General features: G+C 37.5%; 1 protein-coding gene across 10 annotated transcripts in view; it reads right to left on the bottom strand.

The window, feature by feature from the left end:
• The window catches only part of ADAMTSL3 (ADAMTS like 3), a 179,558-nt gene that overhangs the window by 60,355 nt on the left and 104,387 nt on the right, over positions 1–14,816 (bottom strand). For all 10 annotated transcript variants that reach the window (XM_090148955.1, XM_090148956.1, XM_090148963.1 and 7 more), the window contains one exon: positions 5,567–5,641. In XM_090148955.1, coding sequence (XP_090005081.1) covers positions 5,567–5,641 — 75 coding nt within the window. The remainder of the gene's footprint in view (positions 1–5,566; positions 5,642–14,816) is intronic.

Raw genomic sequence — 14,816 nt, 5'->3', positions numbered from 1 at the left:
GAATATGTGCATTAAAGAATATACCAAATAACTGTGAGAATATTAGCCCCTTCAGATTATAGGTTGACGCATGATTGCACGACATGTCAGTACAAGATCACACTATTCTTCCATACCAAAAGCTCTTTGGAGACATTTTTTCCTAAAAAAGCACTCTATACAGCTATAAATCAATACATTCAGCAGGACAGTTGAAACTCACAACATTAATAGAATCAATACATTTCAAAAACTAATTTATACTTGAAACAACTTGAGCCCAGCAATTTCAGTAATCAGTGTCCAGAAAAGTCTGAATGGCATCAAGCTCACTACTCACCTCAAAAGCTGTATAACTCTACCCACTGCAGAGGTCATTCACTTAACTCCAAATATTTCCCATATTAGCAAAAAGCAAGGCCAGGAGGTCGGTAGCTGCAGTGCTGCCTGAGAGATGTCCCTTTCTCAAAACAGGTGGTGATGAAAACCCTTTTTGTGCTGTACTGCATTCCTTGGAAACAGATTAAACTAACAGACCACAGCTTCCAGAAGACAGACGAAGCATTTTAGGACTGAGTCATTTCCAGCAAACTGACTAAACTATACGCAGACAAAGCTAAAAGAAGATATACTTAAGGAAATTAAAATTTCTGGGATCTGCATAATACAGTGAATGTGCACAGCAAGTCATTTGAAATACACTGGTTGTGTTACAGTCTATCAGGGTAGTTTATGAGAAAGGCAGGGACAGCATATTACTGTCAGTATGAAAACTGCTTTTAAAACTAATTTTCAGTGAAACTGCTGCATTAACAACTTCTGATCATGTGAATTTATGGATACAAAGGCTGTTCTGTTTATAGCTCATCTGACATGTGGGACAGGGAGCAGCACAGCCACTCTGCTGATACCCTGCTGTGTTTTAGCCAGGCGAGGTGAATGTCGGTGTGAGAATCTTACTTGAAGACTCCAACTTCATCAGAGCTACTAACCATAGTTCAGCTTTATGTCCTCTGCATCAATGAATTTTCCAGTTAGCCACTTAATTCTATACTTTCCATATGTTACACAAACAAGAGCTGACTATACTAGTATAAGCCTGTCATGGATGAAGCTGCATCTGAACTGAGTAATTTCATACCAATAAATAATGTCCACACAAGACAAATAAAAGCAGAAATATTATTCTGAAGCATCTTTATAATTTTTTCAAATGTTGTAAGCTTATACTGTATGAACTGTGTGAACACGGTTACAATGACCCAATGCTGTTTACATTATGTAATGTGTGTAGACAGATCTTCAGAGACAGCCTAAGATAAACTAGTCTTTCTTTTGACTGACTCTTCTAAACTGATTTTGAATTAAGAACATCTCTTTTTTCTTACTCAGACTAGAATGGAGAATTCTCCCTTCAACTGTTCATTTTTTGAAAGAATTACGGTTGTTATTTTGCAATGCAGAACATGATTTTTTTCAAGAAATGCAGACAAAATCACCACTAATAATCTATACGACACTGTAAGACTCCTCCTTGTACCTTTTCTCTTCAGATTGATCTATGAAAATTAAACATCCTTAAAATTAGGAAGGACTCCTTTCATTTAGTCAATAAAACACATGATCTCTTAGCAATGGAAGAATAAAACAGCCAGTCAGAGAAAAGAACAAACTGGCAAGCAGTAGGTTATCTTTAATAAGCCACTTAAATTAAAAATATATATTTTTCTAAAATAATTACAAATTGATTTCATAATAATAGGAATAATAAAATGAATCAGTCTGAGGAACTGTATCTATAGTATCAGATTTGAGTAGAAAATCTAAAAATCAAGGACTAGCAGAGCCCATGACACAATCGTACAAAATACTGAGAACAGAAAGCTTTCCTGAAGATGTAAGGAAAGATCTGTAAAACAAAATAAATAAACAAAAAAATATAGAAGAATTATGTGAAAAATCAGAATAAGGCAAAACTGACCAAATTCATTATTTTCACTGAAAGCAAAGGAACCTGGGAAAACAGGCCCAACACTTTGCCTAGACAAGAGTATTCCCAAGAGCATTTGTGTAAATGGTATAAATAGTTCATTAATTTCCTTAGAAACGGGCAAACACGCTGAACAGAATTTAGAGCTGATGTGAGATAATGGAATTTACCCTTTTGGAGACTTGGTGGACACCTACATAAATACATTAAGTCTTGCTTTGAAGTGATTTTAAATGTAATGTGTACTTCAATTAGCAGATGTCTTATATGATAAAATCCAGCACCAACATTATCTCTGATTTTTTTTGTATTAGGTTCTACTACTCTCACAGATACAGCAAAGATCACATGCATGGCTGGAAGTTTAAAGAAGGACATATTTCTACAAAATGACTTTACCTTGGTCATAGGGTAGGAATAGTAGGAATATGGAGATGAATCAATTTTGTCAGAGAAAAAATAAATCTCTGGGAATCAAAGCACACCCTTGTCCAACCCATCTCCACTAGGATCAAACACTCAGATGCACAGAGTCACAAGGACAGGGAATTCTCAAGTAGTCACCCGTGCCTGACAAGATAATCACTGGTGTCAAAGATATATAGCTGTCTTACTTTGTGTTATTTCTCTTGTCAGAATAAAAAATAAAAAATTGTTTTCCCAAGGAAATGCCTTGTCCAGCTGCAGCTGGAAGACCCACTGCAAAAGCATCCATAATGGCATATGGATACATAGAAGAATTCCAGGGAAACAGCTCTTGCTTCCAGTGCAAGGAGGAGCAAATAAGGTTCCTGCTCAAAAGTTTTCTTTCTTGTGCAAATTACTTGCACAAAAGGCATGACAGAGGACCCAAATAAACCAATGCATTCTTTGAAAAACAAGCAACACTGTCATCCTTCTAGCAATTCTTTGAAGACAAAGTAGTGCAAAGATTTATAGCTAAATATTGTCAAGTAATGCAAATCTCTGAAAATTGACAAAAAGAGGAAAAGAGCTTCAATGTTTTTTTAGGTGAAATGTAACCTGCCTCAGTTCATGAACTTGGTTATCTAGCATTGGCCACTTGTAAAAATATTAGCTTCTGGTTTTCCTGCTTCTTCTGATGGAGGATTAGTTTCAGAGAACTTCCAGCCTTTCTTTTGATTATAATGCTCTTAAAATAACCAGTCAAAAAGCCATAATGTAGTCCAAATCAAGAAGAAAACAATACAGTGAAACATTTTATTCATAACCAATTTTATATAAATTATTTGGTTATTTTCAACCAAGCTATTCACTAAACCCCAAACAGAAGTAAAGTAACACCTTTGCTATCTGACTTACAGTGTCCATAAGCACAAACAAAATACCAGCTGAAAAGAAATGAGTCTTTCAGCATAAGCTGCTGACTGTAAAACAACATTCAGAGCATTTATTTGTTTCAGATCTGTTATGCACTACCTCTCTAACCAGCTTTCTATTTTTGATTAATCCAGCAGCTGTGTTTGCCTGGAACGAGAGTAGACCATAAAGCTTAGGATGAAGCACAAAATAACGCAGGACAAAGGGAAAAGTGCCAGATACTCTATAGTGCTCTTCAAATGTTGGTATTGCTGCACTTACTTGAAGAGCAAACATATACTGGAGGCAGTACAAAATTCTGCAATAAGTAGTCCCTACTCCACCTGTTAACTTCACCTCTTTACAAGCCAGGAAGAACATGACTAACAACAAACGGAGCCTGCAATTAGAAGTGATTGTTCTTTAAGTTTTGCATTTAGTCGTAGCAGCACACTCTCACCAAGCCAATAAAGTTGCAAACCAAAGATATTCTAAGTGAAGAATAACACCCTCAAATGTTATTGCAAGTCAGTAATGAGGGCAAACAAATAACACAATCACCTCCTCTAGAATACAGGTTCTTGAAGATGTGACTAGGAAGCAATGCAGTTTCCATCCCCTACTCCAACAGCTCCCTCTTATTTTCTGCCTCTGCCACTTTAGGTAACAAATGTCTAAATCCTCAGTGATTTGCAAACAGATGTGCTGGGGGAAGTGGTTAAAGGAACATTTCACAATTCTCTTCCAGCTAGAGAACTAGCTAACAAAAGTAATGCCAAGCCACAGCTTCTTTATGGAACCACCCTGGGTAGGAAGCCAGGAGCACTCTGTACTTAGTTAACGAGTTGCTGCTGCATTCCTCAAGAGCTTTCCAGAAATCCCCCAGGAGCCACTGAATCCAGTTCTTTTTCCTCGTGAAGTTGAAACAACAGCTTTCTTCTGCAGAATTAATTAAGAAATAGCAAAACAGGAGTCTTGACTGGAAGTGGTCAAGATAACACCCTCATACACTTCCAATATTTTTTACGCTAATATTATATATTTTAAGGGTAAGTTATGCTTTCATATTGTTAATATCAGTATGACATCTAGAAGTCATTCTGGAGCTATTTGAAAATAAAAGTTTTATTTTTTTCTTTGAAATGATGGTATTTTCTTCTAAGCAAACAAAGAAGATGAGTAGCTTTCAAGTAAAATGCATTTCTTTCTTCTGTTTACATATCACATAGCAATAAAAGTCATTTTTATTTCTATGATTTGGACTAAGCCTTCCACTGCTGCTAATAAAAATAAAATGCTGTAAACATTAAGTGAATGGTTTATTTTACTGCTTGGTATATCAGTACTATTTATCATTGAAGTGGTTAGAGTTCTGTATCGAAAGCAGGTCAGGGGTAAAGAAATTACCATAGTTACTACCATCAGACTCCCAGAAAATATTACGAAACCTGACAGAATAATAAGCTGTTTCTCATTGGCAATACACCATGACCAAAACTTTTACAAGGAAACAGTGCTTGTTTAGTTTATTTGTCTTTTATTTACCTTAGCTCATTTTACTTACTTTTTCTAGAACACTGCTCATCAACCAAGTGGCTTTATTAGCTCTTAGGTCAAAGTTGTAATTTCAATAAGACTATTTGCATCCTTATTGTTAAGCCTGCACTTCAGTGATTGGCTGAGTTAAAGCTAACTTAGCCAACAGCTTGAAGTATCTAGCCCATAATTGTCCACAGTCACTCATACTTTCTAAAAGCAAAATCACAGGAATGTGCTAACATCAAGAGGGAACTAAATCACAGAGTTTCCTTTCCACAAGACATGGAGGTTATCAACTTTGGTCCTTTTATGAATTTGAAGAGTTGTAGTGGACTGGGGAATCCAGATCAAGTCCCTTCTCTATCTCAAACTCTTCAACAGAAATCTGGCACTGGCCTATTTAAGTGCCATCAATCCCACACAAAACCATTTAAAAGAATTTTGTTGGAGCTGTTCGCATGCATTTTAAGATTGTACCTGATTATAGAATCCTTATACAAAATCTATTTGGTTTAGATTAATGAAGAAACCACCAGAACTGTTTCTTTTATTCTATTTCTACTTAGTAAGTAGTCTTTTGGTGTTCTGTAAGACAATGTCAAAGCTGGATATTAAAGATGGGAAGAGGAATCGAGGTTGTGATCTTACCCATATTCTCAAAATTTGGATGAGTTCAGAGACAAGGCTCAGTTTGTATCTTCTGTGTATGAATAAAAATAAAAAACTGCTCACTCATACCAAGGTGTGCTGGTCCTTTGAGTGTAATTCTCACACTGCGGCTCCCATGTGGAACGGCAATCATGGTTTCTTCCCCTAGGAAAATTAAAAAACTATTTTAGAAGTTATCCTGCATCAGCGAATTTGCACATCACATAATTAGACTGAAAACTGTCAAATGTGACAATGAAAACATTTAACAGGTTTTGCAATTTTTATATTAAAAATAATCATATTTTATTAAGTAGAGTCTACTGAGTCCATTTGCTATGCTATGCAACTCTTATAGACTTACACACAGACTTGTAAATCTTTCTTGCTATTGGAAAATTATTTGCTACTAACAAAAACAACTGAAATGTCAGTAGTGTATTAAGAGTATATTTACACTCTGTTGTCTTAATTTTATTTCCTAATCACCAAATTGACAAAAGGAATCTGCAAAGTAGTGCTTCTCCCTTACAAAGCCCTGCAGCTGCTCAGTCTCATTTTGCCCACACCTCATTTCCTGCTGCAGGTTACAACTTTAATAAGTGGCAGGACTTACAGGAAATAAATCATCTACTTAACACCAGCCCTTAACCAATTACAGACCAGTTAAGAGCAAATATATTTTTGTTATAACATATACGTTATAAGATGGTATCTACATCTAACATGCTGTGTAAGATCATTCCTTCCAGTAAGAGCCCCAATTTAAAATTAACTGTAAACCAAACCAGACCTGAATAGAACATGTCAATACAAAACAGCTCTTGGCTGCCTGAATAGCCTCTTCACATATAGATGTACAACGCACTTACTTCAGTGCACTTTACAAAGGCTGAAAGTTTATTAGTTTCCATTTCAAACATAAGAAATCTATAATCTGCCCCCAAGCAAACTGAGCGAGCAATCAAATCAATCAACTAGAATTGTTCATGCCAACAAGAGCAGTGCTCTTAGAAAAGGGTACACACAATGCACGACAGGGATCTCCACAAAAGCAAGGGAGAAGAGTCTAAACAACAAGTACCAATAGGCTACATGCCACTTCCATCATGGCCAACCTGCAGTCCTGCCCTCAGGAGGGGCCTGCAAACAGAAATCTTTTCCAAGCACACCCCACAGGGAGTGCACTGTTCAATAATGGCATGAATATATAATCAGGGGCAAATTCAAAAGTACAATGAGCTGAAATGCTGTGATACATTGTTCCAGAATTAGTCATACAACATAGAGAGGAAGAATATTTGAGTTTAGTTTGAACTAAAAAGTAGTTGAAGAATGTTGCATTCCACTTTAAACCAAACCCTTTTATAGTAGATGCTAAATTATCAGCTTCTGGTTTACATCTCCTTAGCGTAAGTATGAAATTCTGCCAAATGTTCGGGATACATCAAGCAAATACTGCAATTATTTTTTCTAAAATAAACACCTTCTTATGTTACAATTTTTATATCACCAATTTCTAGGAAGGTCATTTAAATATAACAATTTATTTTGGATGTAATAAAATATGACCTTTATTAATTTCATACTTGGGTATTTCACCAGAGTGCAAAATACTACAGTAAGAACAATAATACAGTTAAGGAGCCCTGGAAAAAACATTAACTACCGAACCACTTAATATCTTCTTGCATCTTGGTTTTTCATCAGGCGAATTGCTAAAGATAGCCAGAAAGTAGTGGATGTGTATATCTTTAAAGCAAGGAAATAACTACTGAATTCATATGTGCTCTACAGCATTTGAAAGAAAGCAGGTTTGAGGGGCCCATCCGTCCCTGCTTGGTCAGGGATTGCATCCTGTCTTGACAACCAACCGGCAGCTACAGCACAAAGCCTCACATAAGAGTCTGATCCCAACCAGTTCTGAATACACGCAACTGCTGTTTTGAAGTGGAACCAAGGGCATTCTGCACGTAATGGATGAAGGCCAGATTTGCAGATGTGCAGAGATGTGTAGGACTGCTCCTCTTGAGAACAACCAGGGTCGTTCTGCTGCACTTCCTCCACCTCCTTACAGCAAGCTCTGCTCGCCTCGGCAGGCCTTGTTGATCCCTTTTTTCAGGATGCTTAACATTCTTTTAGCAGTACTACAGACATTCCACCCTCACCAAAGCACTCTCTGATATGGTCCAAAAGTCTCACGGGGGTGCTAAATTTGGTGTTTCTCTGCAGCGGAGACAATATTACCAGAAAGGATTTTATTTGCATTAGAGGAGATGATTAAGTTCACCACCACAACAGCGTTCAACCTCCTCAGCTCCACAGAACTGTCAAGAAGTCTGGCAATAGGAGATGCTTGCATCTTACAGAAATAGTTATGACCTAGGACAGTCTTATGAGATAAAATAAATTATAGGGGGGAAAAGGTTAGATGTTTGAAATTCTGAACTGAGATAAGGAATTGGAAGACAATAGGAATTAACTGACCCAAACAACTCTCTTGGTTTCTCCAGAGGACAGTTTAAACTTCCCACCAGGTGGTAGTTATGACTGCCCAGGTCTGGCTCCAAAACAACGTATTCCAAAGGTCTCTGCTCTTCAGCTGACACAATGAAATTCATATTCTTGAAGGGACATAAGGCTGTGTGCAAACTATTTTAAAATGGTTCTAGAGCTGTATATTTTCCATTAAATAAGTAGGCTCTACATCATTAAAACTAGTGAACTCTTAAGAAGACCTAAGAGGAAAGTGCTGCACTGAAATCTGTACTCAGAATTCCAAATTACCTTTTTTTTTTGTTTCTTACATATCTTCGAAAGTTAAGTGCTGACCTTGTCTCAAATCATCTGGAACGGACAGAAACACTGGACTATAAAATCTGACTTCAGAGTCATAAACCTCACCTTAAAAACTAAGAAACAGATGAGTGAGACACTGTCTCTCTATCCTAACACTGCTTCCACTGTGCAGATTCCTGAGGGAGGATGGGGTCATCTTTTTCCTGCTCCTGGGTGGAACACGTACTCTGCCCTGAACCTGCAACTCTCTCAGCAAATGTATGTGCACAACACTATGCACAGAACTTGCTGATTAAGCTCCCGGATTGCTTTTACTTTAGATGGCAAGGTTTGATCCTGTTTCTATGGTGTTAATGTGGATTTAGATTTTGGATTTCAATGAGAGCAAGATCAGACTCCCTGCTATGGTAAGACTGGGAGCTAATCCCCAGGATCAAAATAAAGGAGCCACATTCCTGAGCTCAATCCAATTCAGCAGGTTTTATTTACTTTTCCATGTGGGTCATGGCGGACCCATTTACTGTTTCACATATGGGCCAGTTGGGACTTTTCCCTCTCTCCTCTTACAGCAGGGCAGAGGATTTATTTCAGGCCTATAAAAACTTTTTCTTTCCGTGTATTTGCTCAGCACTTATCTGTTGGTCCTCCAGGTCTGATTGAAGGCCTCTGTGCTCTCAAAACACAAAACACAATGGTCCAAGAACAACTGTCAGCACAAGGGAACTAAAAATCTCAAACTGTTTGGAGTCTTATTGCAGTGGCTCCCCTCATCTGCTCTGACATTATGCTTAATTTCAAAAGACATTGGTGCTGGGATGTGTGCTAGCCTGCTCAATGACAAAAATCTGCAAAGCCAACTACGTACTCTTTAAAAAACACCTGAACTAGTTAGGTATGTGCTCCTGAAAACAACAGCAGTTATGTATGCTGACTCTAAAAGTCCCATGGTAAAAAAAAAAAAAAAAAAAAAAGAAGAAGAAGAAGAAATAGGGAAAAAAAGGGCAATTCCTCTCTGTCCTCAAGTTCTACCCTCTCCAGCTTCATGCTCATGATTGGTTACTCTGAGAACAGTTTAACAGTTTTGGTTGAAAATGACAGGAACCACCAACCCTACAGAACAATTAAGTTAATTACCAGATACAATCACTTGAGATTCCAACTATGTGAGGTAGTACGGAAAACCCTTCTTTGTAGCTCCCCAAAAACATGTGAAAAAAAGGCTATCTCTAACTTCATTTTACTGCAGAATTACAGAAAAGTCAGTATATTCAGACTTTGCAGGGAGGCCGTAAGAACTAAGGAATGAAATAGCCGATGTCCTTACATGGGAACTTGTCTGTGTAAGGTAGCAGATGATGAAAGTAAAGAAGGAGGCCTTACAGTAACTACAATTGCCCCAAATAAGCCAAACTAAGTGACAAAATATGGCAGGTATTCATCCAAGAAATAAGAAAATGCAGAAAATACTGTAGAATGTAGAGTTTCAAAGATAGCTGTTTTGTTTTAGCACAGAAAAAAAAAGACAAGAAACAATAACCATACAATGAACAACTGCTTCATTTCAAACCATGCAGTACACACACTTCACATTTGCAGAGTGCACCCTTTACACTTCCTCTAAAATCATCTGTGCAGACCAGTACTCTTCAGTACTGCAGCACAGAACAGGGCACAGACACTAACAGAAAGCATTACATTTACTTGCCACAGGAAATGGTCAAGATGTATTTATGCCCTGTTCTTGGGATTATCTTCTTTAAAAAACAAACATACAGTAACTTCTTTGGCAAAAGAATTCTAGTTCTCTTGCTTGCTTGCCAAGTGCTAGTCCATCTATGCTTGCATAACCAGCAGTGCAAGAGAAGAGCAATAAACCTGCAGACTGAAACAGCTGGTGCTAAAGAGCCAGCATCTGCTCTATGCACATATTTCAGGTGCTTTACTCTGAACAAACTCTAATTTGATCCTATAGATTACATATCATTAGCTGAAGGAGAACATTAGGTGCTTTTCTGGAGCACACCTTCTAGGCTAGTTTCAACCGAAAAAGCCAGTTCTGTGCTCTCCAAGACCACTCCATGGTATGAATTGATGAACGGTATGTTAGGACCATCAGGCAATTTGCTTCAAAAAGCATATTCCTTATCCAAACTGAAATACTAACATATTGGCATTCTATCCCTCCTTATATACAATTTTCCTGCCAAATCAGTCCCAATTCCCTCTTTCCCTCTTCTGGCTCTAAATACAGTTCATTTCTCCCCTTCCTCTCAGACTGTTTCTCAATTTGTCTCCCATCCCAGATTCCTTATCTAATCTCAGTCTTCCGTTCTTACTCTTTTTCCTTGACCCAGTGCATCTGTACAGTCAGTGCTGAATTTTCCTCATACCTTCTCATATCTTTCTTTCGCCTTATGAATATAATGCTAATTTCTTCTGTTCAGCTGTTCTCATCTGGACGTTCCCTCTCCTTATGTGCTCTCGTCACTGCCTATTAGAAGCCTGAGGCTTGGTAGAGCCAGAAGCTCTCTAGAGATTGGTTTTCACAATGTCTGTGAGTTCAGAGGCATCGCTGATGCCTCAAACGCCAGTACCCATCTCATAGAGCATCAATGCCTTAGAAGGCAAGAGAAAGCACAAGGTCTCTCCTCAGTGTCTTAGCTCTGGAAGAGCAAAATGTCAATTTATTCTAAGAAGACTGTACACGTACAGTCTGCTTGTGGTTAGGACATGTAGCAAGCTAGAGCATGCTCAAAAAGGACAAGCTTTTCAGAAATGTTAGCATTAACGTCCAAGAAACCTCTATAGAGCCTGAGGGGAAAGCAGTGGCTTTTTCATTTATTTATTTATTTCCGTGAAAGGTTCTAGTAAGATATGTGCCGATGTTCACAGATATTACTAAAAACTTATCCACAACCAGAGGAACACTGCCTGCCAAACTTCAAATCCCCAATCTGCAATCAGGTCCAATAACGGGGGATATTGAGACATACTAAAAAAAAGTTTTCAGGAATGTTTAGACAATGGGAAACAACATGTTTTTCTCTGCTGTGTCCTTGGAATACGCTGAGTTATTTTGGCTGAAATTTCTCCAAAACATTCAGCACCTGGCATACAGAGTTTCTGACCCAACTGTTAAATTTTGGCAAGAAATCAGTAAGCATATAAACATATGAAGTATCAGACAACCTTGACAATAAGGCTCTCTAGCTCCATGTACATAGATTTCACAGAAGGAGGAAAGATGTGAGGTAGCACATTGCCATGAAACTGAGCCAGATGGTGGTACTGAAGAGAGGCTCACAGCAGACAGGTACAGGACTGACAGCCTTGCAGAAGGCCTCGTTTAGTTTTTTAATAAGCATGGGGTGATGACATACAAGCATATGACAATAAATTACACAGTACCATAGAAAATAAAATGCATGGCAAAAAGAATAAAAAATAGTTACGAATCTACTAACACTTAACTCTTTTCCATGAAGCTTTTAGCAAAAAGTTAGGAAAGCTAAAACTCACAAGTATTGCATGGTTTTTGAGAATCAAAAGAGACCAGATTAGAAGTCTGAGCCTTCCACTTCATTCCTTCAACTTCACAATGTTAATTTCAGAACCAGCATCTTTACTTTTTCCTTGGTATCAGAACCAGAATGCTTTCATACCGTTTCTTGCCAATAATGGTGCAGAAAGCAGACATCAGGGCCCAATCCTACCATTTTTCCATGTGCACAAAGTGCAGTGGAGTTAATGGGAGTTCCATGCATATTGTACTAGAAACATCAAGCCCGTGATAACTCATTTCCCAATGGGACGGTACATTTTACAACCTATTACACTTTCTGTTTGAATATCATTAGTCAAACCTTTAATCATTTTACCAGAATGTTAGAATCCGGCTTGCTGGCAGAAGCCTAACTTACTTTGTCTTTCAAAGGCAATTAAGTGTTAGTGGAAAAAAGTGAAGAACTTTTAAAATGACAGTTCATTTCATATTCACAGATCAGTAAGTTTTCTCTCTAAGCTGTTTAGGCTTCTGATCAAGGAAAAGCATTCATTTTGTATAAAAAGAAAATAAGACAATTTGTGCTTGAGAAATCATTTGCTATCAATGCCTAAATTTCTTTTTTTTCCAAATAAGGACCGATATATTTAGGCACTTTTATTTTCCCTAATGTCTCTTTATTTTCATAATAAAATCTTTGGTTCTTACTTTTCTTCCAATTTTTTAATTTGCCTCATTGCACAGTAAAATTATGATCCTGCTCACAACCTATCAGGCTCCCTCTTAAATACATGTCTGTCACATGTTGCTATTTCACTTCTCAGCACTAGCTTCCAAAAGAAGATTTGGATGATATTACATCTCCCTTTATTGTTCCACATAAAGCTATGCTCTCTTTTTGCTTATTTCTATATTTCATTCACACAAAGATGTTTATATATAAAAATTTCTACATAGTGTTGAACAACTCAACCCCAAAAAGATTTTGACACTAACAATGCCAAGAAAATCAACATTTCTGAGTCGAGTGGTGTGTCATTTTGTTTACATGAATGATAATTCCATCATGTAATCTAGCCAAATGCAATGACAGATAAAACCAACACTTGGCATAACTGACATCTTTCCCAAAAGATGGGTATTCTTCATAACATACACAAAGCACTGGGAGCCACCAAGCGAGGTCAGCTGTAGTCAGCTCTTTCCTGTGCCAGAATACCACGAGAAAAATTAAATCAATAGTCTGTCACAAAATGACAGTTTGTCTCATCTTTATACTTACATATGAAGCAGCAGTAAGTTGTGAACCTTTTAATTTTCCTATTTAACTATCCAGCCAATTTGCCCATGCATCGAGTTTAGTTGGGGTTGCCTTAAATGAGCCAAGGGTGTCCTCAGAGTTACCCTTCTCTGGAAGAATTGCTGTTGCTATAAAACTGGGATAGACAGTGCTGTCCTTTCTGTCCTAGCTGAATAGCAACAGGGAAGACATATTTGGTGCATGTACTTCCTTTATATATCTGTCTACATGTAAACGCACAAAACAAGTACAGCTTGTTGATACTACAAAAATGTTATCCAATCTTTAGTGCTTGAGAAGTGTTTGCTCTGCGCTAAGCAGAAGCTCTGGGTGTTTGATATGACTAAATGAACAAAGAGTAACCCTCCATGGAAACTCTGCTCAGTGCAAATGCTGAAGGCATATGCTCATTGTTGCATGAAGAGCAACTTTATAAATTACTGAGCTACATTCTCCGATCTGAAAAAGGCTTCTAGCAAAGACAAAGCAAATGCTGACGCTGATAGTCCATCCAGAACATTAAAAAAAAAAAAAAGGCTTTTTGACTTGTGATGAATTCTGGCACTGAAGGATGTTGGCACAAAAATATTCACAATTTAACTTAGATTGCTTTGTTGCTTTGTTATGAGATTCAATACGTATGTATAAATTATGCAATACAAATGATCACACTACACATTACCATGCATTAAATTAACACTGTTTTTCAAGTTACGTTTACGTTGAAGTATACTGCAAACAGTAGGATAAAAAAACATGGAAATACTTGTACATGCTGCAGAAATAAATTAAAAATGATTCAATATACAGCAGCTCTCTCAAAATCAGGGCATTAGTGAAATCTTCGGAGGCTGAAATACCACAGTACTCAAGTATCTACAGCTGTCTGAGACAGGTGCTTTGCCCATTAAAAAATACCTGCTTGCATTTGAACTCTGCATATAAACTTTATTCTAAAACTGTGTAATCATCACCACTGCATTTGTGGCTCTGCAGGACTGTAGCAGACCCCAAAGGCCACATCTTTACCTAACGATTACTTACACGCATTGTAAGTCCAGAAATAATCATGAAAGAAGCAATGAGGCAACTGCTATTTGTACATGATAAGCACACTGAACATATTATGAGATGACAGAGAGCATCTGTGAGGGTGGAAAGCACACAGAGCCATAGGTTTGTGCTCATTCTCCTCCCATCTGCTACCTATTGGCTAGAAGGAACCAATTCAACAGGAGAAATTGTACCTTAAAAGAAAACAAGAGTCAGAGGTAAGTCGTGTGACATCCTTCCTGGACACGAGCATTGTGCGAGACTTAAAACTCTACTATTGAGTCTAATCCTGGTACTCCTCTTATATTGTCAGTACTAATGAGACCTATGCATAGTAAGGGGCTAATTATTTTGAGGAACAATGGCAGCATTTGGGGCAAATATACCAAAAAAAAAAAAAAAAAAAAAAAATGAGAAGCAACCATTACTCCATTTTCACCTTATTCCTTTCATATCATGGAAGTACTCACTTTGCCTCTGAAGTTCAACTGTCTTTAGACGTTAAAAAAAAAAAAATGCTAAGTTGAAAACCAGACACTTTCAATCAGACACACAATTTCCATAAAGCCATCTATAAGATGTTTCCATGATTTAAAAACATTTTGCTGCAGCATCACACATATTGCAACATGAGGACACTCTCTAAAATAAGGTGTGTATCTTGATAGTTATTCCTGATAGAATGA

The sequence above is a fragment of the Phasianus colchicus genome, chromosome 12 (assembly GCF_987193195.1).
Source record: "Phasianus colchicus chromosome 12, bPhaCol1.hap1.1, whole genome shotgun sequence".
Taxonomy (NCBI): domain Eukaryota; kingdom Metazoa; phylum Chordata; class Aves; order Galliformes; family Phasianidae; genus Phasianus; species Phasianus colchicus.
The sequence above is the reverse complement of the archived record's forward strand: the minus strand, read 5'-3'. Positions and strand labels throughout refer to the sequence as shown.